Source organism: Rhineura floridana, chromosome 18 (genome assembly GCF_030035675.1).
Source record: "Rhineura floridana isolate rRhiFlo1 chromosome 18, rRhiFlo1.hap2, whole genome shotgun sequence".
Lineage (NCBI taxonomy): Eukaryota > Metazoa > Chordata > Lepidosauria > Squamata > Rhineuridae > Rhineura > Rhineura floridana.
Genome location: NC_084497.1, coordinates 14,437,603 through 14,464,928, shown reverse-complemented (window position 1 = coordinate 14,464,928; position 27,326 = coordinate 14,437,603). Strand labels below are relative to the sequence as shown.

Genomic DNA, 27,326 nt, shown 5'->3' with positions numbered 1-27,326 from the left:
TAGAAAAAGCAGGAAGGGAGAGTGCTCTTGCACTCAGGTTCTGCTTGTGGGATTCTAGTTGGGGCATCTGGTTGGCCAATGTGAGAACAGGATGCTGGACTAGATGGGCCACTGGCCTGATCCAGCAGACTCTTCTGATGTTCTCACCCCAAGACTCTGGAGAGCTGCTTGCCATTCAGAGAAGATAAGACTGTGTTAGATGAACAAATACCCTGGCCTGGTATAAGGCAATTTCCAGGGTTAATTTCTATATGTCATGGAAATCAACCTTCCTTGGCTCAGAATGTACATTGCCTGGGATCCACCTGGATTCATGGCATATGGTCAGTGATTAAATCCAAAGAATAATTTTATTTACTTTTTAAGTGCTCGCATAGCTTCTGAAGACAGGATTACTTACAGTGTATAATGTATTTCATGTTTTACTGTCATTAAGGGAAATCCACTGGCCACCCAATAACGCAGACCACTCTCTCTGTTTGCCATTAAGCCTATCATGCTGCTCCAATGTCTGAAAGGTTTGAAGGCAGCTTCCCAGGAAGGTAAAGGAGGAAAACAATTATTTCAAGTGGCACCTCAGCAAACCTCTCTGAACAAGCACTCCCCCATTATCATTGGGGGGAAATAATAATTGAATAATCACAGTGATATGAAGCTGTTTGTTAACTGGAACAGAATGGCTCAGGGAGAATGGTAAACAGAGCTCAGCAAATTATCCACGCAGGAACTCTGTTTGTGATAGATGAGACAATGTTCTCCTGCCCTCTTTGGAGCAGCTTATCAGGATTTGACAGTTATTCTCTGTGACAGAATAAACAACTTTCTAAACCATTAAAATGCACGGCATTTCAATCCCTGAAGCTGGAACACCCCCAATGAAAAAATTTGATTTTCTGCTGTTGTTGTTGATATTACTTAGTGGAACAATTTTACCGGTTCCAGGATTTCACTGCCATCATTGTGGGAAAGAAGAACTTAGCTCTCCAAATGGCCGCAGGATGGTGACCTTACCTCTCTGGCATTGCCAGGCACCGCCCCTGTAGAGCCAAAGAGGCATGGGCAAGGGTGAAGGAGCCCTGTAGACAGCAAAAGCAGGTCTCCAAGCTGCTCAGACCAGAGAGGAAGTCTGTCCTGAAAGCTTAGAAAGGGTCCTGGAGTGCCAGTGACACACTATGGCCCTCCAGGGGGGTGGGAGTCACACTGGCATTGCTAAGGGCGTTAGTGGCCACCTTGTACAATTTGCACATCAGTGGCAGTAAATCGGGGTTCAATCTGAATACAGATGTAACTGGTAACTGAATTTCAATCCCTGCAGAGGTCATTCCCACCCAAAAAGCAGCCTATGTACAGGTCTGCCTGCATCTGCTCACATTCAGTCCCAGCCACCTTTGCTTCTTCCATTGCTGCCCCCACCCTGTCGCTTGTTCCTCCTTACGTACTTCCCTCCTTTGGCGACTCCCCACCAGCCCAAATGTAAACTGGAGGGGCCTCAGAGTATGAACCAAGACGTTTCAATTGCTGCTTGTTTATATTGCTTTGTAAAGCATCACCTATGCAGATTGCACTGCATAAATAATGCTCCATCTTTAGCCCTCTTCAGGCATTCAGGTGACTTCGCATAGGCTTGAAGTGGGGAGGGGGCCTTGCACACAAACCCTACCCCCATCATCTCCATGCATGCCAAAGTCTGAAGGGAGATTCTAACTGTGTACACCTTCACACAATCAGAAACCTGCACAGAGTTCCCAGTCAGAGGATTCTAACTGCATTCACCTGGAAACAGAATCTGTCTGCAGACCTCTGCAATCAATAAACAAAGGTCAGGAGAGGAGGGGCGATGCACACTGAGATGTTGGGGACAGGGGCAGCACATGGACCCTGCACCCACCCAAACGTGCAGTTTGAACCCTCATATGTTCTTTTGTACTTCTCAAGAAGGCTTATCTTGTAACATCCAATTCCCAGTTCCCAACATCCCATCAAGACAAACCAGACATGAAAAATCCATGACAGAAGCTTCTAACATTTTTTTTAAAAAAATAGCAAGCATCTGCTGGGGACAGATTTGGAAATTTATATAATACAAGTTCTTATGTTGGAAAAATGCATACCTTAGACCTCCTGTGTGGGAAAGGATGGGTAATGCCTTTTCTAACATGGTGAGCCTGCTGACACACATTAAGTGCTCCATCAAAAAAGAAAGTATTTTTTTTCCCTTTAGACTTACTGGTTATGCCATTTATATGCCAAATTAATTGATTAATCTCGGCCGACTTCAAAATATTCTACTTTTCTATACAAAGCAGTCAATTTAATCCATCAATTGACTGGACATCATATTAACAATTGACTAAAAGGTATTAGTCAGGGGACACCAGCCCTGACAATAAGAAATCGTTCCTGTGCATTGAAATGTCAATGAAACTGGAAGAGCAAACTGGGCACCCATCTGCCGCCAGGAGCAAGGAGGAGGGAGAGAAAAGGCAAAATGCATCCCGGTCCTGAGGCTCCAGAGAACTGTGCTTTGGAAATACTAAGACTCAACATCGTTTACATTTAAAAATTAAAGGTAACCCACTTAAAGGGAGCGTCGAAAGGGAAAGGAAGATGCAAGGGCTACTGGTGCAAGGTTTAGAGCACCACAGAATAAAGCTACTGCAGGGGGACACCCCGTCACCTGCCGCCACTTGCCAGGGCTCGGCTGGATTCTCTTGCTGGCCTTGCATCATTCCTGGAGCAACGGCACCATCTGCTGCCCGGCCTCAATCATGACACATGAGAAGTACAATAAAAAAAAAAACCTTTCCCTTCATTCACCAAACTATTTGCAAAAAGGCAAAAGCAAAGAGACAAAACGGAAGCATGATTGTGATCTTAAAAGCCTTTAAAAACGTAAGAAGTGTGCTGCAGCTGGATCAGAGCAAAGGTGCAATTCAACTGAGCACTCTGTTCTCCCAGTGGTCAACCAGATGCCCCTCAGGAGAAGCCCTCAAGCAGAGTCCTGGCCCGTCTGCACTGGCTACCCATCTGTTTCCGAGCCAGATTCAAGGTGCTGGTGTTGACCTATAAAGCCTTACACGGCGTGGGACCGCAATATCTTGTGGAACGCCTCTCCCGCTACGAACCTACCCGTGCGCTTCGTTCAGTATCTAAGGCCCTCCTCCGGGTACCAACCCATCTAGATGCCCGGAGGACTGTTACTAGATCTAGGGCTTTTTCTGTAGTGGCCCCCGAATTGTGGAACAGCCTACCTGAAGAGATCCGCCTGGCGCCTACAGTACTTTCCTTTAGGCGCCAGGTTAAGACCTGGCTATGCTCCCAGGCATTTTAATGTTTTAATGTTTATGTTTAATGTTTTAGCTTAAATTTTGCTGATACTCGTTTTTATTGTAACATTGTATTTTAACTTTGTTGTACACCGCCCAGAGAGCGACTAGCTATGGGCGGTTTATAAATGAAAGGAAATAAATAAATAAATAAATAAAATAATCTGAGTACAAGAGCAGTCTCTTGACCTGCAACAGGCATCCCTTTCTCTATTTTTCCACTGTCGTAGGCACACTACACAGGTTTTGCAAACCTTATGGGGAGCCCAAGACTTATCTTGATCTCCAAGCTTCACTCCAAAATAAGCAAGATATGCTTGTTTTACAAAGTCAATGATGTTTTTTCTTTGTTTTTGCAGAGTGTATTCGCCACAAATGTAGCAGAATGCATTAGGATTGTTTAAGCAGCCTTTTCGTGACGAACTCATATTCCTCTTCCAAAAAAAAAAGTATCAATATGATATTATATGCAATGGATAAACTTGCAAAACAATGTTCAAGAGTAAAAAGACCAAACCCTGCTGCGTATGTCAGCAGCTACAGGTCATATTGGGGTACAATCGTCATTTGAGGGGTATCCATTATCTCAAAAACTAGAGCCAATTCGGCAAAACTAATGTCATTTTTTTGTTGTTGGGCTGTGTGGTGTGGGGACATGGGGTAACTGCCGTGAATGGGCCTTTTCATGCAGAATTAGTGAGCCAGCCTACTGTGAGTTAACAGGAAGCCATATGACTACATTTGATAATTGGCTACATTTGATAAGTATTTCTTGCACCTCTTCATCCAAGTCATTAATTCAAATGTTGACAATCACTAGGCCCAGGCCTGAGCCCTGCGGTACCCCGCTCATTACCTCCCCCCAGTTTGAGAAGGAACCAGTGATAAGCACTCTGAATACGATTCTGTAGCCAACTGTGGATCCACCTGATTGTTGTGGGCTGGAAGGAATGCCCAAGTGCTTCTCAATGATGTTGAAGGTCTGCCCCTGGCATTATCTTCTTAGGTAGTCTGTGTTCTTATTGGCTTCTTCTTTGATAGGCAGCACTATGATTGAGCACGCTCAGCATGCACCTAGGTCAGAGATGACGGTGTTGTAAAAAAAATAGAATCATAGCGCTGAAGGGGCCTATAAGGCGATCAAGTCCAACCCCCTGCTCAAAGACAGACGACTTGACTAAGGTAACACATGACTTAGTTACATCCCAACTAGACTACTGCAACACGCTCTATGTGGGAATGCCCTTGAAAACAGCTCGGAAGCTTAAATTGGTTCAAAGAGCGGCAGCTAGAATGCTGACAGGAGCTGGCCTACAGGCCCATACAACTCCACTCTTACAACAATTGCACTGGCTACCAATCCGCTTCCGAGCTCAATTCAAGGCGCTAGTTTTAACCTTTAAAGCCTTACATGGCCTTGGCCCTCTATATTAGTCTAGTCGCTTATCCTTTTATGAACCCTCCCGACCTCTGAGATCCTCTGGGGATCCTCTTCTTATGATTCCTCCATTCTCCCAAGTTCATCACATGGGAACCAGAACCAAAGCCTTTTCGGGGATTGCCCCTAGACTTTGGAACACCCTACCAGTAGAGGTGCGACTGTCTCCATCTCTTGTTGTATTTCGTCGTCAGGTTAAGACGTTTTTATTTCGTCAAGCGTTTAATTGTGATGCATAGGTCGCTTTTAATTCTCTCAATTTTAATTATATTTTTAACTATGTTTATATTTTGCTAATTTTTAAATCTTTTATATGTGCCTGTGTTTTCTGTTTTCTCTGTTTGCCGCTCTGAGTTCTTCGGAAATGGAGCAGGATATAAATATATTAAATAAATAAATAAACTGTCCAGCTGCCTTTTGAAGGCCTCCAGTGTTGGAGAGCCCACTACCTCCCTAGGTACAGGCATACCCCGCTTAACGTCGCTTCACTTAACGTGGCCTCGCTATAACGTACATGCTACATATGCCTGTATTTCTCCAGAAACGCAGCACAGCAGCAGAGGCTTCAGCGCGTGGGGGTAGAAATAGAGGCGATCGCGCCACTGCAAATCAGCCGGGAGGCGCAATCGCAATCAGCTGGTAGGCGCAGCAGCGCAGCAGCAGAGGCTTTAGCGCAGGGCTTTGAGGCTCCGCATGAAGGAGAGGTAAAAAAAGTTTTAAAAGGTAGTGCTTCACTTTAAGGACATTTTTGGTTTACGTACTCGCTCTGGTCCCATTGAGTATGTTAATGCGAGGTATTACTGTATTTGGTTCCATCGTCATGCCACATTTCCTGATGTCCAGTCGAAATCTGGCTTCCTGCAACTTGAGCCCATTATTCCGTGCCCTGCACTCTGGGATGATCAAGAAGAGATCCCGGCCTTCCTGTGTGGCAACCTTTCATGTACTTGAAGAGTGCTGTCATATCTCCCCTCAGTCTTCTCTTCTCCAGGCTAAACATGCCCAGTTCTTTCCGTCTCTCCTCATAGGGCTTTGTTTCCAGTCCCCTGATCATCTTTGTTGCCCTTCTCTGAACCTGTTCCAGTCTGTCCACATCCTTCTTAAAGTGTGGTGTCCAGAACTGGACGCAGTACTCAAGATGAGGCCTAACCAGTGCTGAATAGAGGGGAACTAATACTTCACGTGATTTGGAAACTATACTTCTGTTAATGCAGCCTAATGTAGCATTTGCCTTTTTTGCAGCCACATCACATTGTTGGCTCATATTCAGCATGTGATCAACAACAATCCCAAGATTATTCTCGCATGTAGTATTGCTGAGCAAAGTATCCCCCATCTTGTAACTGTGCATTTGGTTTCTTTTACCTAGGTGTAGAACTTTGCATTTATCCCTGTTGAATTTCATCCCGTTGTTTTCAGCCCAACGCTCCAGCCTATCAAGATCCCTTTGAATTTTGTTTCTGTCTTCCAAGGTATTAGCTATCCCTCCCAATTTTGTATCATCTGCAGATCTGATAAGCATACCCTTCGCCTCCTCATCCAAGGCATTAAAGAGATCAGCATACAATGTTTAAGACCCCAGGCAACCTGGCGCCTGGGACTTTTCCAGCCCCAACACCCACATGACTCGACATGATGGAGACAAAGGGGGTGGAGAATCTCTGGTCCCGGTTTCTGAAACTAAGAGGTATGTATTATGTTTATTAAGCTATTAATAAAAGTGTAAGGGAAGAACTTTTTCCACTGCGATATCAATACCAACCACCAGATTACAATTACTGTTAAGAGGAGACATTTCATTGGCAGATGTCTGCATGATTTACAATGGGAGACCCTTTTCTAACCTCGCATCCCAGGCACGAACCATCTCTTTAGTTCATTGGGATGATGAATAATAGATACTGACTCACAGTGTATTATTTGCAGCATGTAACATATATGCATATATAACATAAGGGGCAGTCCTTGCTGACATCCTGGTCACACTGTTGATCTAAATCCCCAAAGGGCTCTGAGGCACAAACAAGCAGATAAAACCAACAGGACCCATATCTGAACAGACAGGATGTGACTTTGGGGCTGAGGTGTCACTTTTCTAGGAGGGCAAAGCCTTAAACTACCACTGAGCTATGGACCAAGACTCTCTGCCCTTCATTCTGCCCTGTTAACTTGTTGTGAAATACAACAAAGGCTGATTTTGTTGCCCTGCCTTCGCTGACCCCAGCCTCCCACCAGTTCAGTCAAAGGGAAACCGGAGAACAGCATGGAAGACTCTTTAGAGAAGTTGACACGGCAGGTGTGGGAGTACACACTGGTCTCTATACGGGCTTCCAGGTCATGCTGGCTCACATATCTGGGCATCTAGGGGGCTGCTTCCTGTTGGATGCTGTGGACATTCATGTCACTTCCCCACACACACACACACTTCTTCCAATCCTGAGGTGCTCTGTGACAGTAATCAGGTGCGTTACTGCTATTTAAAATAAGTGGGACCCTGCAACAAAATGATGCAGCATGCCTAGGGTTCCAGCCACTCCATTTCATTCCCCCTCCCCCACCCCAGGTTTTCCTTTCCCCCTCCCAACAGTCAAGCAGCATTCCCTGTGCACTTGTTGGCCTGTTTCTCCCACCCTCCACCCTCCCATTCGACATGGGATGGGATAGACACACTTATGCCTAATCCCAGCTACATTAAATTACTTATTTCACTGATGGATATGGACAGTTCTCTCCTCCATCCCCTCGCTGAGAACCAGGAAGTGGAATTCCCTGTGGAACTCCCTCCCTTTGAATATTAGGCAGGCGCCATCTCTGCTATCTTTTCGGCACCTTTTGAAGACTTTCCTCTTTCAACAAGCCTTTTAAGTTGAGACCTATCCCAGTCTGCCTCTGTGTTAAAATTGTTTTTAATATGTTTTCTTTAATAATGTTTTTAACCCCTTTTTTAAAAAGATATTTTTAAAGCTTTTTTAAATGTTTTTAACATTGTTTTGTTTTAATGTATTTTAAGGTCTTTTTATGATGTCTTAAAGTGTTTTTAGTGTTTCTGTTTGCTGCCCTGGGCTCCTGCTGGGAGGAAGGACGGGATATAAATCAAATAATAAATAAATAAGTGACCTAACCAGATTTAACCAGATAATGAGCTGGTTGTCTACCCTTTGTATTTCTCTCTCCTTCTGTTCCAGCTGCTCAATTCTATTCCCCACCACCACCATCACACACATTCACACACTCTTTTAACATTCAGTGCCACTGAGCTATTATGGGTAGTTTAAGGAATGTCCCATCCACCTTCCTGGTGTCCCCCCCCTTTTGTTACTCACACCATGGGGCTAGCCAGAGTCTAAGGTGGTGGTGCTGTCATTTTGTTTTGAGTACATAAGCACAAGCACAGGAAGTCTCAAATCAGTAATAGACTACAAGTGATTGATGATGATAATATTGCAAACCTTTAGAAATAGTCTGAATTAGCATCTTGTCTACTGTAGTATAACTATTTATTTTTATTTATTTATTTATTAAATTTATTAGTCGCCCATCTGGCTGGTTGTCCAGCCACTCTGGGCGACGCACAACATAAAAACATATAGTTCACATTAGAGCCTTAAAATTCCAACAATAACATTAATATCTAAATAAACTGCCCACCACCCCCTGCAGAGGTTATGAGCTGCCTACACACTTTTGAACCATCCCATTGGATTTGTGCCATTTGTATTTCACCACCCCATCAGTGTTCCCCTGATGTGACCCATCATTCAGAGTGCCTCTTCCTTACCTCATGGAAGACCACTGTGGGGGGATGTCCCGGTACAGCTTTGCGGGGCCTTGTGGCACTCCTCCAGGTCTTCCCAAAGAAATGGTGGTAGGCGACGTCAAAAAAGGAAAGGCGCAGCTGAAACTCGACATCTGACATTTCATCCAATACTTTCTGCCAATGGGAGGTGAAAGCAGTGAGCTGATTAGCATGGGCCGTCCATCAGAATGGGGGGGGGGATATCCTAGGAAGGAAAACTATTTGCTCCTGTTTTAACAATTCCCTTTGCAGTAGTTATTCCAGTATGTCGAAGACACCAAGGACCTGGATTCTTCACCGGGGTTATTTTGGCCAAAGATATACTGCCATAGGCCTCCCATCAGCCACAACTATCATGGTCAATGATCAGGGATGATGGGAGTTGTGACTGAAAATATTTGGAAAGCACCAAGCTGGGAAAAACTGACCAAATGAGACGTTGTGCCTACTTTGAAGTAGGCCCAAATGAGTACAGCCAGACTTACTCCCAAACAAATGAGTATACGATTGCAACTTGAAGAATGTATATAATTAATTTTACAGAGATGGATGCATAAATTCCACATAAATGCAACCCCAACTTTGCACCACTCTGCAGTGTTAAAAGTTTATCGCAAAATTGGCAAAATACACAGAACACCACAAATTGCAAGGGACACAGCCAGGGCTCTGTCTATTCCTTGGGCATGGGATGTCATTTGCAGAAGGGCAGATAAAAGCAGCAGAATAGGAAGTAGGCTAGGATTTTCTTTAAATAATCTTGCAGTTATATGGGAGGGCAGAATAAAAACAGAATTGCTGGTCAATATTGAAACTAAAGGGAAATTAATTAAAGTTAAGTACATCAGATTTTTAAACAAGGTATCATTCTCAGTCTGTCAGACAGAAGACAATTGGCTCACAAAAGTCTTAGCCACCAGCATATTACACAGCAACTGTTAAAGCATGCTGTCTGCATGCTCGTATCTTGAAAACTTGACATAAAGATTTGCATTGTTAAGGCAGTGTTCTTGGGTGATGGTAAGGTCAAGGGCTGACAAGGCGGCTCTGGGTGTGAACAAGACACTCAGGGCTACTTAAATTATTTACGGATTGCTTTTCTCATACAAATTTAAAGAGGCAACTAATATGTTATTTTTAAAATAAATAAAAAAACGCTCCAATCAATGGGCTGTATGTTAATCTGTCCAGGCATGAGCATGGACTTCTGCTTGTGCAATGGGGCTTCACTTTCCTCCCCTCTACAGGCTCCCATACATCCTCAAGGTCTTGGGGAGGGCACTTGGGGGCTGCAGGGGGGACAAAAGGAAAGTGAAGTCCTGTTGTGCAGACAGAAGTCCCCTCACACAGCACTGGATGCAGCCCAATATATGCATCAAACATTCAGCATCCACTAAAAATCCATACCACTAGCCCTAACAATGTACCAATGCATTATAGAGAAGGGGGGAGCTATGCCAGTCCAACTTGATTCCCAGGCCAACATTCCCTCTCTGCCCAATGCAAGTTGCTCAAGCCCTAGAAGTGGGAGGAGCACACAGATCTCCTGCTCCCTGTGCAGCCCATGCAGGGGGTTAGGAAGAAACAGAACTCTGTTCAGAGCTACAGAGGTCACTGTGCTTATGCTGGGAAACATCATCCCCTGAAGCAAGGGGGTCCCTCCAGATATTGTCAGATTCCAGCTCCCATCAGTCCCAGTACAGCTGCCCCAAATGCTTACCCCTCAAAAAGGAAAGCCAGGATTAGGGACGGAAAGATTTGTTGAGTTCAGTTTTTTCTGTTTCTCACTTTTCCAATCTAAAATTCATGTCTCTGCAGCAATTTCTGCATTTTTTAAAAAAAAAAATCCTCATGAAAATTGTTCAGCACTTCAGTGCACATTTTTGTTGGTAGTTTTGACTAATGTATCCTCCGTGGCGCAGAGTGGTAAGCGGCGGTAACGCAGCTGAAGCTCTGCTCACGGCAGGAGTTCGATTCCAACGGAAGGAGGAAGTCGAATATCCGGTAAAAGGGGTCGAGGTCCACTCAGCCTTCCATCCATCCGTGGTTGGTAAAATGAGTACCCGGCATATGCTAGGGGGTAAAGAAAGGCCCGGGAAGGAACTGGCAATCCCACCCCATATAAACGGTTTGCCTAGTGAATGTCGCAAGACGTCACCCTAAGAGTCGGAAACGACTCACACTACAAGTGCAGGGACACCTTTACCTTTCTGACTAATGTATATACTTTTGCATGCGGTTTCTTTTAATATAATGGATTTTGGTATGTTATTTTCACTGATATATGTATATGTACACTTTCCCCTAATATATGCATATTTGTAAACATTGTTTGGTTGGCGAACTGCATTGCAAAATTCGGCTAAGTGCAAATTTCGAAGGATGGCGGTGTTTCAGCTCCCATGTTGTTTCAGAAAGTGCAAATTTGATAGATTCAGCATTAAACCCAGACTGAATCTAATTTCTCCCCCATCCCGATCCAGCATCTTCCTCTAAAAACTGATTTGCATGGATCAGCTGAGGAAGAGGGGATATGTGTGGGTCTGCCCATGTGCACGCATGCATGTGACAGTGCACGTAATAGAATGTGGAGTGGCCACGCTCATTACTGGCACGCAGCACCCAAAGGGTTCACCAAGGAGAATGTGGCCCTTAGGCCAAAAAAGGTTAGCCACTCCTATCCTAAATATTTACGTGGTTGGCCACGAGAGGAAAATAGTGCTATGATGAAGAAACTCCATTAAGCTGGAGCAATACATGGTGTTAAAAATCATGCTCCTAGCCCTTACAGTTAGGGAGGGCAGAGGAACTCACTTATTTGTTCCAGCAAGTCTTTGGAGCATAACAGGATCGACACTATTTATATAATATATATATAATGTTAATTTAATGTTAATGCTGCTTATTACTGAACCTTGTCTTGTGTATTGTGGTTTTACTCTTGCTTTTAATACTGTATTTTTATTGGTCTCTGTCCTGGGTTCTCAGGAGGGGAAGGGGGAATGTAAGAAATGGATTGGATCCAACAAAGTCCTACTCAGAGTAGGTCCATGAATGTCAATGGATCTACTCAAATTAGTCATGTTCATTAACTTCAATGGGTCTCCTCCAAGTAGGACTAGTATTGGACACAACCCGACAACAACTCATGTTGGCCAATTTTTCAGGTGCAGTTTTGTCCCCAGTTATTTATTAGATTTACATCCTGCCCTTCCTCCCAGTGGGAGCTCATATTAGTTTAACATGTACTGTCTTGGGGAAGGCAGAGTCCACGGACAGCTAGGGAGGGCAGAAAGGCTAACCAGCAGGCTGAGGTACGAGAGAAGATTGTGTCCAATGAGGCAGAGTGATCCTGGAGGGTGGGGGCAGCAGACAGATTCTCACATGCGCTCCTAGAGGCAGGACTCAGACGCAGATTCAGAAGCTAGGAAACACAGGCTGTCAGGCACAAGGCTTGCAGAACCACAGAGAGATCACAGGGAGTAATCAACTCTTGCTCTGTCCTGACAGAGTCTCCACTCCAGAGTGCAAAAGTGTCCAATCCTCTCACAGACAACCAGGCTCTATAATAAACTTGTTATTTGTGAGCAGCAAAACATTCACAGGTAAGGATGATGTGCCCTTGATTGGTATGTGGTCATTGTTTTAGTTTTGGCCAGGCTCGTGCGTGGGGGAGGGGGATATTTATGGAAGATCCACACAAAAGACACTTTGGCAAGTTGCCCTTTGCCTGTCTTGAAGATACTGGGCTCATCTACACAGCGATTTAGTGTGTGTTTGGTGCTACTCATATCCCCTTTTAATTCACATGGTTCACATGACGTTACTGGCAAACAGAAGCTATCACGCCGTTTCTCCCCAAGCAAATCCGTATTAACTCAATTCGCTGATAATGTGAAAAGGGAAGGAAAAATGTCTCAGCTGCGCTGCTCCTTGTAGGCGCTTTGCTTCTATGCTTTTTAGTGTGTGTGGGGGTGAATCCTCACTTTCAGCTGTTCCCCTTTCTCCACCCACTTACTCTCCCATTAATTCCATTTTGTTTCCGGTGGTTTATCCAGCAACTTCCAACTGCCTGTTCTGTCCTTCCCCGTAGGAGTTTGCTGCAGCCCTCCCTTCTTTCCTCCCTTTCCACCCCAGTAAACTTCCTTCCTTAACTCCTTGTGACCAGCGATGGGCACCATTTCTACAGTATCTAATCAGAATTGCCATTGGATTTCATTATTCTTTCTGATATTCCATTCTCTATCTTTGCAGAGAGAATTCATCTCTCCCTCTCCATGCCTGTTTCCCATTTTTTTCCACGAATTGGCTTTGAAATAATCAATAACATGATCAATACTTTATCAATGTACTGTTTTTCTATCATGTTAAACCTACCACTAGAGTTTAGAATCTATCATCTATCACTACAGAGTTTGATATAAACATCAATACCAGTAGAGACCACCAGGGGGCCATGTTCATCAATAATGTGATCAATTCAGCATCAATGCTCAAATTAAGCAATAATATTGTGCCTAGGGACGGGCTTAAATCTAATTTTAATTTGACACAGGATTTCTTTTTTTTTCTCGCTTTCTTGGTCCTTACGGAAATTTTTTCCCTTGCAGTTTTCCAAAGTTAAACTTTTTTTTACATATAAAAAGGAGCCTTAAAATATCAATATAAACATCAATATTTCATTAAAATATTTTTATAAAATTGGAAGGCATGCATTTGAGAGAAAGGGTGTTGCCATCATGGTTGAAGGGTGGTTCAGGGGCGCTGTGGTGGCTTAGGGGGGCATTCTGGAGAAAATCAATTGGCAGCAGTGTCTCCCCCCCCCTCCGAATTCTGAATGTAATGATGGATGTAGTGGGTTAGCAATGACCTGAACTTATGATTCATAGACCTTGCCCCCCTCTGCTGAAGTTTTTCTAAGGACGCTGTTGCGTACCGGGGAGCGTGCACTGTGTGTTAGAGTAGTGACAGGCGGGGGCAGCTGGCAGGATTGGCAAAGTGGGGGGGGAGGGGGTATTCCAGATATGGTGAGCTTTTATGGCAGAAGGATAAGGAGGGAGCCAGTTGAGGCTGGAAGAGAGTACAGATGAGGAAGAGGGTGGGATTCACAGTGGAGCTCTCTCAGGAGGGAGCATTCTGGAGAAAGGGGATCTGCTGTGATGTGATGGGGGCACCGAGGAGGCAGCCCCTCCCATGTAAGGTCAGGAGGTAGATTCTGTTGGGGAGAGGCGGCTGTACCTGTGGGGGGCACTCTGGCTAGCGGAGCAGAGGGCGGGCTCTCCCCTGCGCCCTCTGGGGCCACCCCTTCACAATGCAAATGTCGCTCAGGCTCTTCCCCCTGCCAAGGACCCCAAGTGTGTGGGCCATAAGAAGACAGCAACACTAATCCTTCGTAGAAGAACGCCTACTTGTGTGAATGGAAAACAACGGATTTGAAGCTGCCATTGAGCACAAAGTGTGGGCCTTGCAAATCTATTATGACCGTAAAGGCAGAGTATTTGCTACGAAGAAAGGCTCCCATGTCCATGAGCCCACTATATAAAAAAAGAGACTTACAGCCAGCCTTATCCCAAGCACTCAAGAGAGGTATTCTACCCGTCCCTCTGTGCGTTTGGTCACCAAAAGCCAATCTGAATACATGCCTCTTAGGCCACTACAAGGAAGAACAGAGTTTGGCAGCCCCAAGACTGTCTCTGGAGAGTGTGCTCTCAGTCAACGTTAAAGGCAATTTGGTAGAAGCTGGGGGAGGGGGGTCATCTAAATGTGCAAAGCCCAAGGCACTGAGGGCTTTGCAGGCCATCCCCAGTAGCAACAGGGGGAGAAACGTGATTTAGTTTGCATTTTAATGAGAACCTACCTAATTCACACTCCTGAAGCAATACGCAAGCCACAAAGCGCAGCTATCCTTTGAAATGTTGCAGTGCAGTACTCCAACCAAACAATGGCAGAACAATGCACACCAGCTTTGTCTGGTTCACCAGCGATGGCCATTCCCAGACAAGGATAGGCCTGACCACTGTAGTCCATGCATTTGTAACCCCAAGGCTAGATTACTGCAATGTGCTCCACGTGGGGCTGCCCTCGGGCTTCCAACGGGAGCCTCAGTTGGTGCAGAATGCGGTGGCCAGACTGCTGATGGAGGAACGTGGCCAAGAGCATGCAACAGCATTGTTGACCCATTTATTTATTTAATTTGTATCCCGCCCTTCCTCCCAGCAGGGCGGCAAACAAAGCACCAAAAAACTTTAAAACATCATAAAAACAGATTTTAAAATACATTAAAACAAAACAGCATTAAAAACATTTTAAAAAAACAAGCTTAAAAAGGGTTAAAAACATTATTAAAAAACATATTAAACAATTCTGACACAGGCGCAGACTGGGACAGGTCTCAACCTAAAAGGCTTGTTGAAAGAGGGAAGTCTTTAATAGGCACCGAAAAGATAGCAGAGATGGCGCCTGCCTAATATTCAAAGGGAGGAATTCCACAGTGGCTGCCTATCTACTACCGAACCAAGTTCAGGGTCCTTGTATTCATTTACAAGCTCTGAACAACTTAGGTCCAGGGCACCTTAGGGACCACCTGAACCCTTATATCCCAGCTCGATCACTGAGACCATCTGCAGGAGCACCTTTAGTTGTCTTCAGAGGTGGCAAGGCTCATTTGACAACAAGAAATTGCACCTTGTCGTCGGCCCACTCCTGCAAGAATGCCTTGCCAATAGAGATTCAGCAGGCAACTTCTGCTCTGACTTTTAAAACCCTGCTGAAAACCTTTTTTATGTCACCAGGCTTATGCAGGCAATCAAGAAGGCATATTTCTCCAATAGTTAGCTAATGATTTCTGATTTTAAATTTTATATTGTTTTATCATACAGTTATATACTGTATGTTGTAAAAAACTTTTTTTTTTATGAACAGCAGCATATAAATATTTTATAAAAACAACTAAATTATGGGAACATGTGCATAAAAAGGCATATATTAATGAAAATGTAGAAAATACATTAGGGAGAATTGCTTGCAACAATGTGTAAGGCAACACTACATACAACAATGGGTATGCTGACAAATTTTTAAGAGGACTTTTATTATTATTATTAAAAAGCCACAAAGCGATGTGGAAATGTGGCAAACAGCATTTAGGATTGGAAAAAAATGAAGAAGTGACAGAAACCAAGGTTGACAGATTTGTCCATCCCTAATCTCCACCATCTTGAACTGAGCCAAGATGGGAAGAGGCAGCCAGTGCAGACACTGGAGCATGGAAGCCGTACACTCCTGACCACCACCGCCCCTTCGAAGGCAGGCTGCAGTGTTTTGACACAAAGATGCTATGAAATGTATATAAAATACTCATGGCATCTTTTTTAATTCTTGTTTCTTTTATTTTTCGTTGTGTTACCTTACAAACAAAACAGTGAGCAATTTTTAATCAAACCTTCATTAAAAAGCAGGAGGACCACCGGGGGGGGGGGCCGATGGACTCCCTTTGGGGCCAGGGTCAGCCCATATGCCTCCAGCGGGGACCCCCTAATCTAACAGAAGGTATTTTAGCTCCCAACCCCGCCCTGACCACCAAGCTCAGGATTAGAGCAGAGACGTTACGAAGTGTGCTATTAAAGATTTAGTCACTCTGCATTATTTAGTGGGTCAGCACTTTAACCCACTGAATGCTTCAGCCTGAAGAGGGGCAGGGTAACCTTCTCATGTCTCTGTTTGAAGGTTGGAGAGGAGAAGTTGAATCAACCACTCTCGAACTCTTTCACAAGATGGTGCATTGAGCTTGCCCTCCACCCCGTCATGCCCCTTGTGTTTGACAGAGACGGGCTTTAGCAGATTGAGCTTCCAATGCTATCTTACATAAACTGAGCCACACCAGCAGTATCATATAATTCGGGGACAGACACAGGGTAGGGAGAGGAAACAAGATAGATGAGCGTGTCCCGACATTATAATAAGAAACTGGCAAGTGGGGGCAGTGATTCTACACACTGTAGTTAGAAAATGGTTCAACAGAATGATTTGAAACTTGACAGTGAAGGAGAAGTAAGTTCGAGCATGGCCCATACAGAATTAGAGGGAGAAAGGGTAAGAGATGGCTTATTTTGAATGAGTAAAACACTTGATGAGTGACTTTTGGAGGATGACAGATAATGTGCGTTTTTCTTCCATAGACGTTGCCAGGGTGATTTTGGGAGAAGGATTTCTCCATTTGCATGGCATCTTTAGGGAAATGATTTGCTGTGTTAGGATAGTGAAGAGGAACCTCTAGTATGTGCCATTACCCATGAGTTGTGTAAGATGTTGGTAGTTTTTAGAATGAAAAGCATTTTTGAGGCCAATGTGAGTAAGTAGGAATTTATCTTTTTTTATTATTGGTTTTAATTATAAACACAAACCCAGACCAAAAAAAAAGTCAGAAAAAAGACAAATTGTTAAAGTATCAAAAGAAAAAAGGAGGGGGGGACAACAGCCACTTGAATCAAGGTTCTTGGGCTTAATACAAAATAAATTATTTAAACTGAGTAATCTTAGTTAATGGGAATTTAAAAGGGTGTCTTCCACATGTACTCATTACAAAACAAATGTGAGAGAAGTTGAGGTTTGGGGAAAAGGGGTGGAATGGAATATGGAGTGAGTGACAGGCAGAGAGGATCGATTGTAATATGACTGGTAGACTGTAGCTCCATGAGGCCAGAAAAGGAGGGGGGCACAGGGGATAAGTATGATATGAAACTATTTATAGAACAGGCCCCTCAGTCTTGAAGTGTTTACAGTTCAGATAGGCCGAGAGGTTATAAGTCACAGGTGTGAAAGGAGACAGGTAGAAGAAATCATAGGAGATGAGTAAAAATAGTTTAAGAGGCATGAGGCAGGGAGGGAAAAATATACCTGACATACACAGCAGCTGGATTTCTGACAGTCAGCTTTTGAAAATGCTGGGGAGAATTTTGGGGGGAAAGGTAGGGAGAGGACATTTAGGCGGCTTGTGTGTTTAATCTGCTGAATTTCCTCTTTCTGTATTGCACCCTTTTAAGGCTAGGCCTGCCAGTTGACCTATAAACCCCCAGTCAGGCCTGATTATAGATCATGAAAACCAACATGAGAGACACAGAAACATGGGTAAGGAAAAGCTGGCAATCCTTATTTCTAATCTCTTCCCCCTTTTAAAAAGATGATTTTATTGTTACGGTCAGAGAAGTTTACAACCTCCACTTAAAAAAAAAAAAATGATCCAAATCCCTGTGTGGAAGATGTCCAGGAAGGGTAAGGAGGAATGGTTCATTTATGGCTATCCTGCACTGAACAAAGGATTGGACCAGATTACCTTCAATGTCCCTTCCAAATCTATGTGGATGGCACTACTTGCCAGTTAGGTGCTTGGAACATGGAATGGTAGCTTCAGTTGCATGACAACATTAGTTGCATAAAGGCCATGTCTCTGTTCCAGTGAACAGACAAATTTTGAACTTAGGACTAGCACTCGGCCCCTGACAGCCATCTAGCTCCAAGGTAATGTGAAGCTGATCTAGTCACAGGACACCGTACCATATCAATATTGCCTAAATAATGCATCCGGTAATGATGTGTCCCTTAACAGCTATAATTTCCTGGCATTCTAGAGCTTGAGTGAACATGGAAATCCCTTAACACAACATGTTAAACCAAAAGGTTTATTGTTAATTGAAAATACACACACACATATATATAGCTATACAGGTGCAGTTATCTGTGTGCACTTATCAGTCAAGCTCAGGTGTGCTCAAGGAGTGAAGAGGTAAAAGAAGAGAGGAGGAGGAACGGCTGTTTCTATGCAGCAGAGAAAGCAAAGGGAAAGACACAGATGGAGGACAGACCAGAGAAAGGAGCAGAGTGCCTCTGTAGGGGGGATTGGGGAGGCTGTCCTCAAATCTGACCTGAAGATTGTTATGTAAATTTGTACAGATATTAGCAGCGATAGTCAATGGTCTGAGCTGCGTGTGTGCCAGTGTGTGTGTTTACCTAAGTAGCAGGCTTTTACCCTGCATTGAGATCACTGACTTAGTAAAATAAGAAAAGCTGCTTTATTTATAGAAATACATAGTAGATAGGAAAGGCATACCGAGTTCTAACTAACTAAGTTGGAGGCGCAACGCCCAGGCTTGGGAGTTGCCCTCATGGCTAGGAGAGAGAGAGCAGAGACAAAGGGTGTCTCCTCTCTCTCGGACACTCGAAAAAGAGAGGAGAGGGCAGAAGGGGGGCAGATAAGCTCTTGCCCCACATCCAACAAAGATGAGTTGAGCCTCTTAGGTCCAAGTACAGAGACCAAGAGCAGTTCTAAGGCCTGTCCTCTGGAGTAAGAGGATGCTGAGAGCACTCTAACGGATACATAGAAAGACAGAATATTATACAGCCACAAGAGTGGCTGTATGCTATAGCCAGAATAGATTTGTCACACTCTGCCATGTTAAATTGAAAATACCCCTGCATGCCATTCTCCTGCTTCCCATAAGCTCATTTCAAAGCAAAATCTTACAAAACCTATAGTCCTGAACTGAAAAATGCTTCCTTAACAAACCTCTTAAGTTTTCATGGCAATACACAAAACACTCAGAGACAATCTACAGTTCAAAGCCTAAAACAAAAAAAATCCTGACCACTGTTGGACTTTTTTCTGTCAGTGATCTCATAATTTGTTGAAATTAATTAAAAATCAGCCATGTACACGGAGTACCTGTAATCCTACTACTGACCTTGACCCACACTCTGACCTTCATCTTCTGCAGTTTGAAAGTTAAAAAAATCATGGCTGATTTTTAATTAATTTAAGAAAATTAAAATTGGAGTCTATGATAGCATAGGCATGCTCAGTAAGAACCAGCTGTCAGTGTTCTAAAAGCCAGACTCACAGCTGTCTGACTTGGCTACACACCCAAGCCAGACCTTTATTTTATTTTAGACAGTCATGGCTTCCCCCAAAGAATTCTGGGAAGTATAGTTTGTGAAGGGTGCTGAGAGTTGTTAGGAGACTCCTATCCCCCTGACAGAGCTCCAGTGGCCAGAGTGGTCAGCCAGACCCTCTTCCCAGAGTAGCTCTGTGAGGGGAACAGGGCGTCTCCTAACTCTCAGGTTACCACTTGCAGACACTGATGTTAGCAGGGAATTATCTGCATGACAGCGGACTGATCACAGATTCACATGTATGCAGAAGTTCTCTATATGTATTTCATCTAAACGTTGTTATATTGGTATCCTATCCCCATCTCTGCTGCCCCAAATGTCCCTGCACTGATATCCTTTTCTGTTTTTTTTTAATTAATCTTCAAGGGAGGGATATCTAAAATGTTCCCTTACCAGCTTTAGCGCATTCCCCTCCACACTCTTCAGGACACACTGAAATGCTGTTGATTCCCGGGGTGGAAAGTGTCGTCTCCTCTGGCTGTGCTGAGGAACCGTCAGATTTTGTACAAAGATCCTTTGCCACTCCCCCATCTCGCTGCCTAAAATGTTGGCACCTTTGTCACTTCAGCCACACAGACTTTTTTCCCTTTCAAAAAGAAGGAAAAAAAAACAAAGAAAATGAGGGAATCTGACTCAAGGGACACTGTGGCCCTTCCCTCATGTTATGCATGTGGCACTTGGAGACACAGCAACAGAATTCCTTCCCACATCCTGACGGTACATTTGCAAGGTCTACAAAGGTCCCTAGCCCACCAAAGCTTTTGCTAGCCCACACACTGACAACCTAAAACCTTCTGGTTTACAAGCCCTTGCCTGCCCCTTCACTGAAGGCAATACTTACCTAACACAGGTGAGCAGAAGAGTGGGCATTTTAAAGAGTCTGAACACAATGAGGAGGATGGGAATAAAAGGACCTTCTGTGGCAGGGAGTTCCACAGCTTAGTCACAACCAAAGAGAAGGGCCTCTCCCAAGCCCCTGCTCACCCTAACCTTCCACCCCTGTTGGGATGCCAACTGCCTATTATCTTTGTGGAATCATGGAGGATGGGTGAAGTGCTGATGACTGGAGGAGAACTAATTATTATTATTATTAATGTGTCCCTATCTTCAAAAAAGGCAAAAATGGGGAACCTGGGAACTACAGTGGTTCTGAAAGTTCTTCAACCAGTTCCTTCATTTGTCTAGAATGCAGTTCACTGGGCCCTGGAGATCTGAACTTGTTCAAAGTAATCAGGTACTCCTTCACCATTTGTCTATCAATCTTTTGGTAAAGTATTCCCTAGGAAATAGCAAACATACTGCTTAAGTTTTAAATGAAGCAAGCCCCCAGTGCTGCCAATATCATTAGTTAGTAAGAAAGTTTGACTACATGTTTAAATGTCATTAAATGAACACAGGACAATGACAATATCCTCAAAATTATCTATTTGTCTACTAATGTTCAGGTTGAGTTCACTGCAAAAGATTCATAAATTTGCTTCACATGTTATGATTTAACAAGTACAAAGGATAAGAAGTGCAAGTTAATCTCTCTTTCCATTTCCCCTCCAAGTTATAATACAGAGCATCTGAAGCCATCCTAAATCTCAGATGTGCATTACTGTACAATTCTTTACATGTCTACTCAGTGTTAAATCCCACTGAGTTCAAGGATGCCTACTAAACTTCTCCCTCACTATGTCTTGCTAGCAAATCTGTTGTTTGATTGATTTACACAGGAGCCCATTCCTCCTAAATTGTGGCACTAATCACCTTGTTCATCCAAGCATATCTGCACCATACAGATCGGGTGATGAAGGGCTCCTCTTTGTTTTGGCTCTTGAACTTATTTTTTCTTGAGAAGACAGAAGCTGGATGTTCCTAGAATAAATCAATTGATCCACAAATATATATGTCATATCATGGAATCTCAAATTTTAGTCAGTTTTTTCCCAAGCAAGTTTACTAGAATTCATATTTGCCCCTAACAATATGATGCAGGACCTTATATATTTGATTTCCCAGAAATGGGAAATATTTTTACAGCTTTGACATGAATTATTTTGGAAACATACTAGATGCCAGAGCAGGGGAGAGCCCCGTTGGGCCCAGGGCATAAATGCTGTCCCCTAGACCAGTGGTTTCCAACCCCCGCCCCCAAGGACCACTTGAGAATTGCTGATGGTCATTCCCACTGTTGTGGCTGTTGTAGCAATTGTAACACACTCTCCTAGATGCTGTATGATTTTCAATTGTATCCTTATTGTTTCTTTTAATTCTTAAAGTGTATTTTATAGTATTCAAATTTGCATTCCACAGTATTCAAATTGTAATACAATAAAATACAGTAGAAAAACTAAAAAAAAAACCAGTAAAAATACAATCACAAATGAATATGAATATGATGTACTGTGGACCTCCTGAATGAAGCTCACAGACCAGTTTGGGAAACCCTCCTCTAGACCTCTCTATCCAGCCTTTGCGACTTTTAACAGGTTACACTGTTGCACACATATCTTGCTTGTGGGCTCCTCACTTGCTTCCAGCGCTGCTGTGAAACGAGGATGCTGGATCAGTCCAAAGGCTCAACCAGTCCAGCATCCCATTCTCACAGTGGCCAACTGGATTATTTATTTATTTTTATTAAATTTATATACCGCCCCATAGCCGAAGCTCCCTGGGCGGTTCACAACAGACAATATCAAAATACAATAAAACACATATTTAAAACAATTCAAACAGCATTAAAAATGGGCTTCCTTAAAAACATTTTTTAATTTAAAACCTTTATAACACATATCAAACACATATTAAAACACTTATTAAAATGCCTGGGAGAAGAGGAAGATTTTAACCTGGCGCCGAAAAGATAGTAATGTTGCGCCAAAGGGAAGCCCACCAGCAGGACCTGAGCATTAATAGTGCTTACCCCAGTTGTGATTCCCAGCAACTGCCTCCAACAGGGGAGGTAGAACATAGCAATCATGACTAGATTGCCCTTTGCTCTGATCCAGCAGTCAGGATCTTCTTGTTCTTATGCCTGCAATATGTGGTCCCAGGAGATAGCTGCATGTGTCCTAGGTCACTCTTACCATGCGGGGTAACAAGAAGCCATAAAGGCATCTTCTCCAACCTACTAACTAGGGACAGTCCCTGTTTTCTGGTCCAAGTTCCTATCCCCAATTTTGCTTTTTGAGAATTGGCTTGTGAGAACTTAGCCAGTACAAGATGCTGGAATCGTTGTTCCTCAATGTTTGGTTCCCTCCCCAAATGCCTGTGTGCATAATGAATACATCATCTCTAGTTTCCATCCATGTAAAACACGTGCAGATCAACTCTAAGGCGCCATGTAGTACACCTCCTAACAGCTGCTGAGGTATGTTCTGAGGTGTTGATAGTAGATTGTATAACGATTGTGTTTTCCACACATAAGGTTACCCGAAAGAACAAACATTTCCTTGGCTTTCAGATCAGTGGAGGGCAGGCTAGTGAAGAATAAACCATTAAAGCAAGTGGCAAAAAGCATTTGGCAACTTGCAATAAGGGGATAGGGAGGCCAGCTGTGATCCTTTGTGCGAGACTAGGGGAGTTAATAGTGTGACCCTATTTTAATCTGATAAAATGATTGAGAATATGGAAGGGTTCCAGTGGGAACTTGGCTCACAATCATCTGCACTGTAGTTCAGACCTGCAGCAGTTCCTTGGAAGATCAGTGCGGAACAGGCGCTCCTGAGAAACAGAAACGTTGAAAGCCACAGCGTTACCTCTTAATCCAGCCTTCAGAGAGAGGAACAACATTTGTTCTTTTATGATCTACATGATGCAACTGGAAAACAGAAAGAGTAAAAAAAAAAAAAAAAGCTCAGTTTCAATACCTTCAAAACTATCTAATCCCTCTACAAGGCTACAATCCTAAACTGCTTAGGTTCCACTGGTGGTGTCTTCAGGCAAATGTTCACCTGACACGCAATATCTCCCTTTTTTGGGGGGGGGGAATTGCTGGATATGTTAATAGTTGTAACAGAGATTTAACATAGCTTGTAATTCTTCCCCAAAAGGGGACACTTCCTTTAAACTGCCAAAACAACAAAAAGTCTTGTGGCACCGTAAAGACTAGCAAATTTATTATGGCGTAAGCAGGTATGTGGACCGCAGTCTACAAATGTTTATGCTATAATACAGTGGTTGCTCCTAAATAACTCTGCTGTTTTTGTTGTACCAGACTAGCACAGGGCTGCCTCTGGAAATGTTTATATTTCCGCTGGGTAACCCCTCCTCAGCTGGTTAAATCTTCCCTCCCCTGCGAGTCCGATGGTGATTGATCCTATGCTAATATTAAGCTTTTTGCTTGACTAATACCAGTAGCCATGTGTGTGTACAGTTTCCATCAGAATTGTGGTAGGGGCAAGGAAGGTTTAATGCTTTCCTCTCCCTGTTATTCTCCTTGTGCTGCTCAGCTGACTGGTGAGCAGGTGAGAATGGTGGAAAGGGGGCTGGACTACAGGGGGAAATAGTATCTTTATCTGGACGGACACACACCCTTCCTGCTACTCTGCTGATCATTGGGCCTTGCAAGATCAGGCAGCAGACCAGAAGCAGCCTGGGCAGCACAGATTGTTCACTTCTAAACAAGAGATACAAAAAATGTTTCCTGGAGACTATGCATACTGACCACAGAACATGCACATTGGCTGGAGAGAATGTACATAATTCAGGAGATATGTCCACAATTCTGAAGGCCTGTTGGAGATTATGTATATTGACCGGGAAATGCACACAATTCGCTCTTCATGGAAGGATTATGTGCACATTCTCCATGAGGCCTGGTTAACGAACATGCACAATAGCCGGTTATTTTATACATCTGACCGGCCACTGCTAGATAGGACATCTGGAAGAGGAGAGTGACTCTTAACAGACTCTGGTCATTACAGAGAAACTGAATGGATGTAACTGAGAACACAGGATTTATCCACCCACACCAGCTGCTGGTCTCAGATAACCATGCCAGGCCCATCTGCTCATCCAAATCTCAAAACCCGAAGTTCAGACCCAATGGGTTGCTGCCACCAGGACGTCCTTTAAAACCCTGGTTCTGCCTGAGGTATTGTTATTAGAACTGTGAGACCCGTTCAGCAAAAGAGTAAAAAAGCAAGCAGATCTGTGAGGGAACAGAATTCAAAATCTACAACAGGACAGTACTTCTATTAAGACTCACCGACGCGTCACAAATCCCTATTTGCATTCAGGGATAAAGCCCTCAATTACCTGAGACCCAGATACTTGATGGAGCACCTTTCCCAGAATACCCCCCTTCAGAATTGTGGCCATGACATGAGACAGGGCATTCTTGGTGGCTGCACCCCATTTATGGAGCTCCCTCCCAAGTGAAGCCAGATTTCGACTGGACATCAGGAAAAACTTCCTACCTGTTAGAGCCATACGACAATGGAACGAACCAATTACCTAGAGAGGTAGTGGGCTCTCCAGCACTGGAGGCCTTCAAGAAGCAGCTCGACAGCCACCTGTTGGGGATGCTTTAGGTTGGATTCCTGCATTGAGCAGGGGGGTGGACTAGATGGCCTTATAGACCCATTCCAACTCTACTATTCCATGATTCGATGATCCTTTGGAGGAAGCCATGATTGTTTAAAGTGGAATAATAGTGTAATAAATCAATGGCGTGAATGTGGCCAAACACTACTGAAGCAACGGCACACAATCTGAGCGGTACCCCCAGGACCCCTGTCAATGGCACAGAAAAGCCTTTGCCAAACCAGGTGCACTCTAAATGTTTTCAGACCAGGGATCCCCAAACTGCAGTCTGCAAGCTTCATTCAGGTGGCCCACAGCATGTCTGTGAACACTTACAACTGGAATCCTGCAGAATCCTGTTAGAGCCATACAACAATGGAACAAATTACCTAGAGAGGTAGTGGGCTCTCCGACACTGGAGGCATTCAAGAGGCAGCTGGACAGCCATCTGTTGGGGATGCTTTGATTTGGATTCCTGCATTGAGCAGGGGGTTGGACTTGATGGCCTTGTAGGCCCCTTCCAACTCTACTATTCTATGATTCTATATCTGGCTGTCCTGCACATTAGTTTTATTCAAGAGCAAATTAAACACCTCTCTATTCATCCAGGACTTTGGGTTTCATATTGATTCTGTAGCTGATGATGCTGATTATTAAGTGCTATTATTTGCATTTAAACTATTTTTTATTTTAGGCTGCTTTTTATTGTATATTTTAATATTACATTTTATGTTATATATTCTGTGTCCTACACATTAGCTTTATTCAAGAGCAAATTAAACACTTATCTCTTCACCCAGGCTTTGGGGTCTTAATTTGATGTTGATTCTGGAGCTGATGATGCTTATTGTTTAGTGCTGTTGATTTGTGTTTAAAATGTTTTTGATTTTAGATTGTTTTTATTCTATGCTTTTATATTAAATTCTATATCATGTATTCTGTGTTGTCTTGTGGTCCTGTCTTGGAGGAAAGGTGCGGGAACACTATTTAATGAATGAATAAACTGGTGGGCAAGCTTTTGAGTTCTACAGAATTGTAAATCGCGGCACTATGGGCAAGCATAAGAAAATGGGTGATGCACATGAATTTACTCACTTTAAAGGGAAAAAACCTTGCTAGACACTTGAGGGATTAAATGGAAAATGCCCTCCCCCTTACTGTCCCTTTTGTACATTTTTTTGTTTTTTGACTTGCAGCTTGCATGTTTCAAATTAATTAAACAGCCCTATCGCTTGCAAGCCTCCTGATATTATTCTTCTGAACATTACATCATAAGCACCAAGATTATTTCAGCTGGTATATCTACATACCAACGTCCTTACCAAACTGGAGACAATAGTCAAGAAATCAGAAGACAGCTAGGACTGGGAAGGGCAGCTATCAGAGAACTAAAAAGGTCCTGAAATGCAAAGATGTATCACTGAACACTAAAGTCAGGATCATTCAGACCATGGTATTCCTGATCTCTATGCATGGCTGTGAAAATTGGACAGTGAAAAAAGCGGCTAAGAGAAAAATAAACTCATTTGGGATGTGGTGCTGGAGGAGAGCTTTGCACATACCATGGACCGTGAAAAAGACAAATAATTGGGTGTTAGAACAAATTAAACCAGAACTGTCACTAGAAGCTAAAATGATGAAACACATAATGAGAAGACATGATTCACTAGAAAAGACAATAATGCTGGGAAAAACAAGGGAGTAGAAATAGAGGAAGGCCAAACAAGAGATGGATTGATTCCATAAAGGAAGCCACAGACCTGAACTTACAAGATCTTAACAGGGTGGTTTACGACAGATGCTACTGGAGGTCCCTGATTCAAAGGGTCACCATAAGTCATAATCAACTTGAAGGCACATAACAACAACCACAATCTACATGTCCAGAGGGGTGGTGACAGTGGAGTGGTTTGTGCTCTTCCGAAGGAGGCCTGCCTGGCACCACCTTTAACAGCTTTTCAGCACCAGATTAAAACCTTCCCTCTCACCCCAGGTATTTGGTGGATTGTGACAGGAACTCATGGCCTCTCTTTTGCCTATGTTTTCACTGTTGCCGTTGATGCAATTATTGAGGCTCTTGCCTTATTAGTGCATTGCTGGTTGCTGCGTTCTTACGTATTTTTATTGTTTCTAAGTCACCTAGAGACTATTTTTTATGTTGACAATGAAGGTAGAATGGAATTTATTAATTAGCCTGTACATAAACTATACAAAAGGGGAGTGCTAAAATGTGTATAAAAACACCGCATAAAAGTATACACTAGGCATACTAGACTAGACTTGACTTTCAGAGATTATTCCTAGGATC

General features: G+C 43.5%; 1 protein-coding gene across 6 annotated transcripts in view; it reads right to left on the bottom strand.

The window, feature by feature from the left end:
- NPHP4 (nephrocystin 4) overlaps positions 1-27,326 on the bottom strand; it is a 172,056-nt gene that overhangs the window by 144,006 nt on the left and 724 nt on the right. For 2 of the 6 annotated variants that reach the window (XM_061601417.1, XM_061601422.1), the window contains exons 2-5: positions 23,248-23,309; positions 21,257-21,364; positions 19,898-20,090; positions 8,543-8,695 (exon numbers count right to left, since the gene is read on the bottom strand). In XM_061601417.1, the coding sequence (XP_061457401.1) occupies positions 8,543-8,695; positions 19,898-20,035 (291 nt within the window). In that variant the 5' untranslated portion in view covers positions 20,036-20,090; positions 21,257-21,364; positions 23,248-23,309. Of the gene's footprint in view, positions 1-4,253; positions 4,401-8,542; positions 8,696-19,897; positions 20,091-21,256; positions 21,365-23,147; positions 23,310-27,326 lie in introns of those variants that run through there. The other 4 variants (XM_061601420.1, XM_061601419.1, XM_061601421.1 and 1 more) reach the window with 4 other exon arrangements.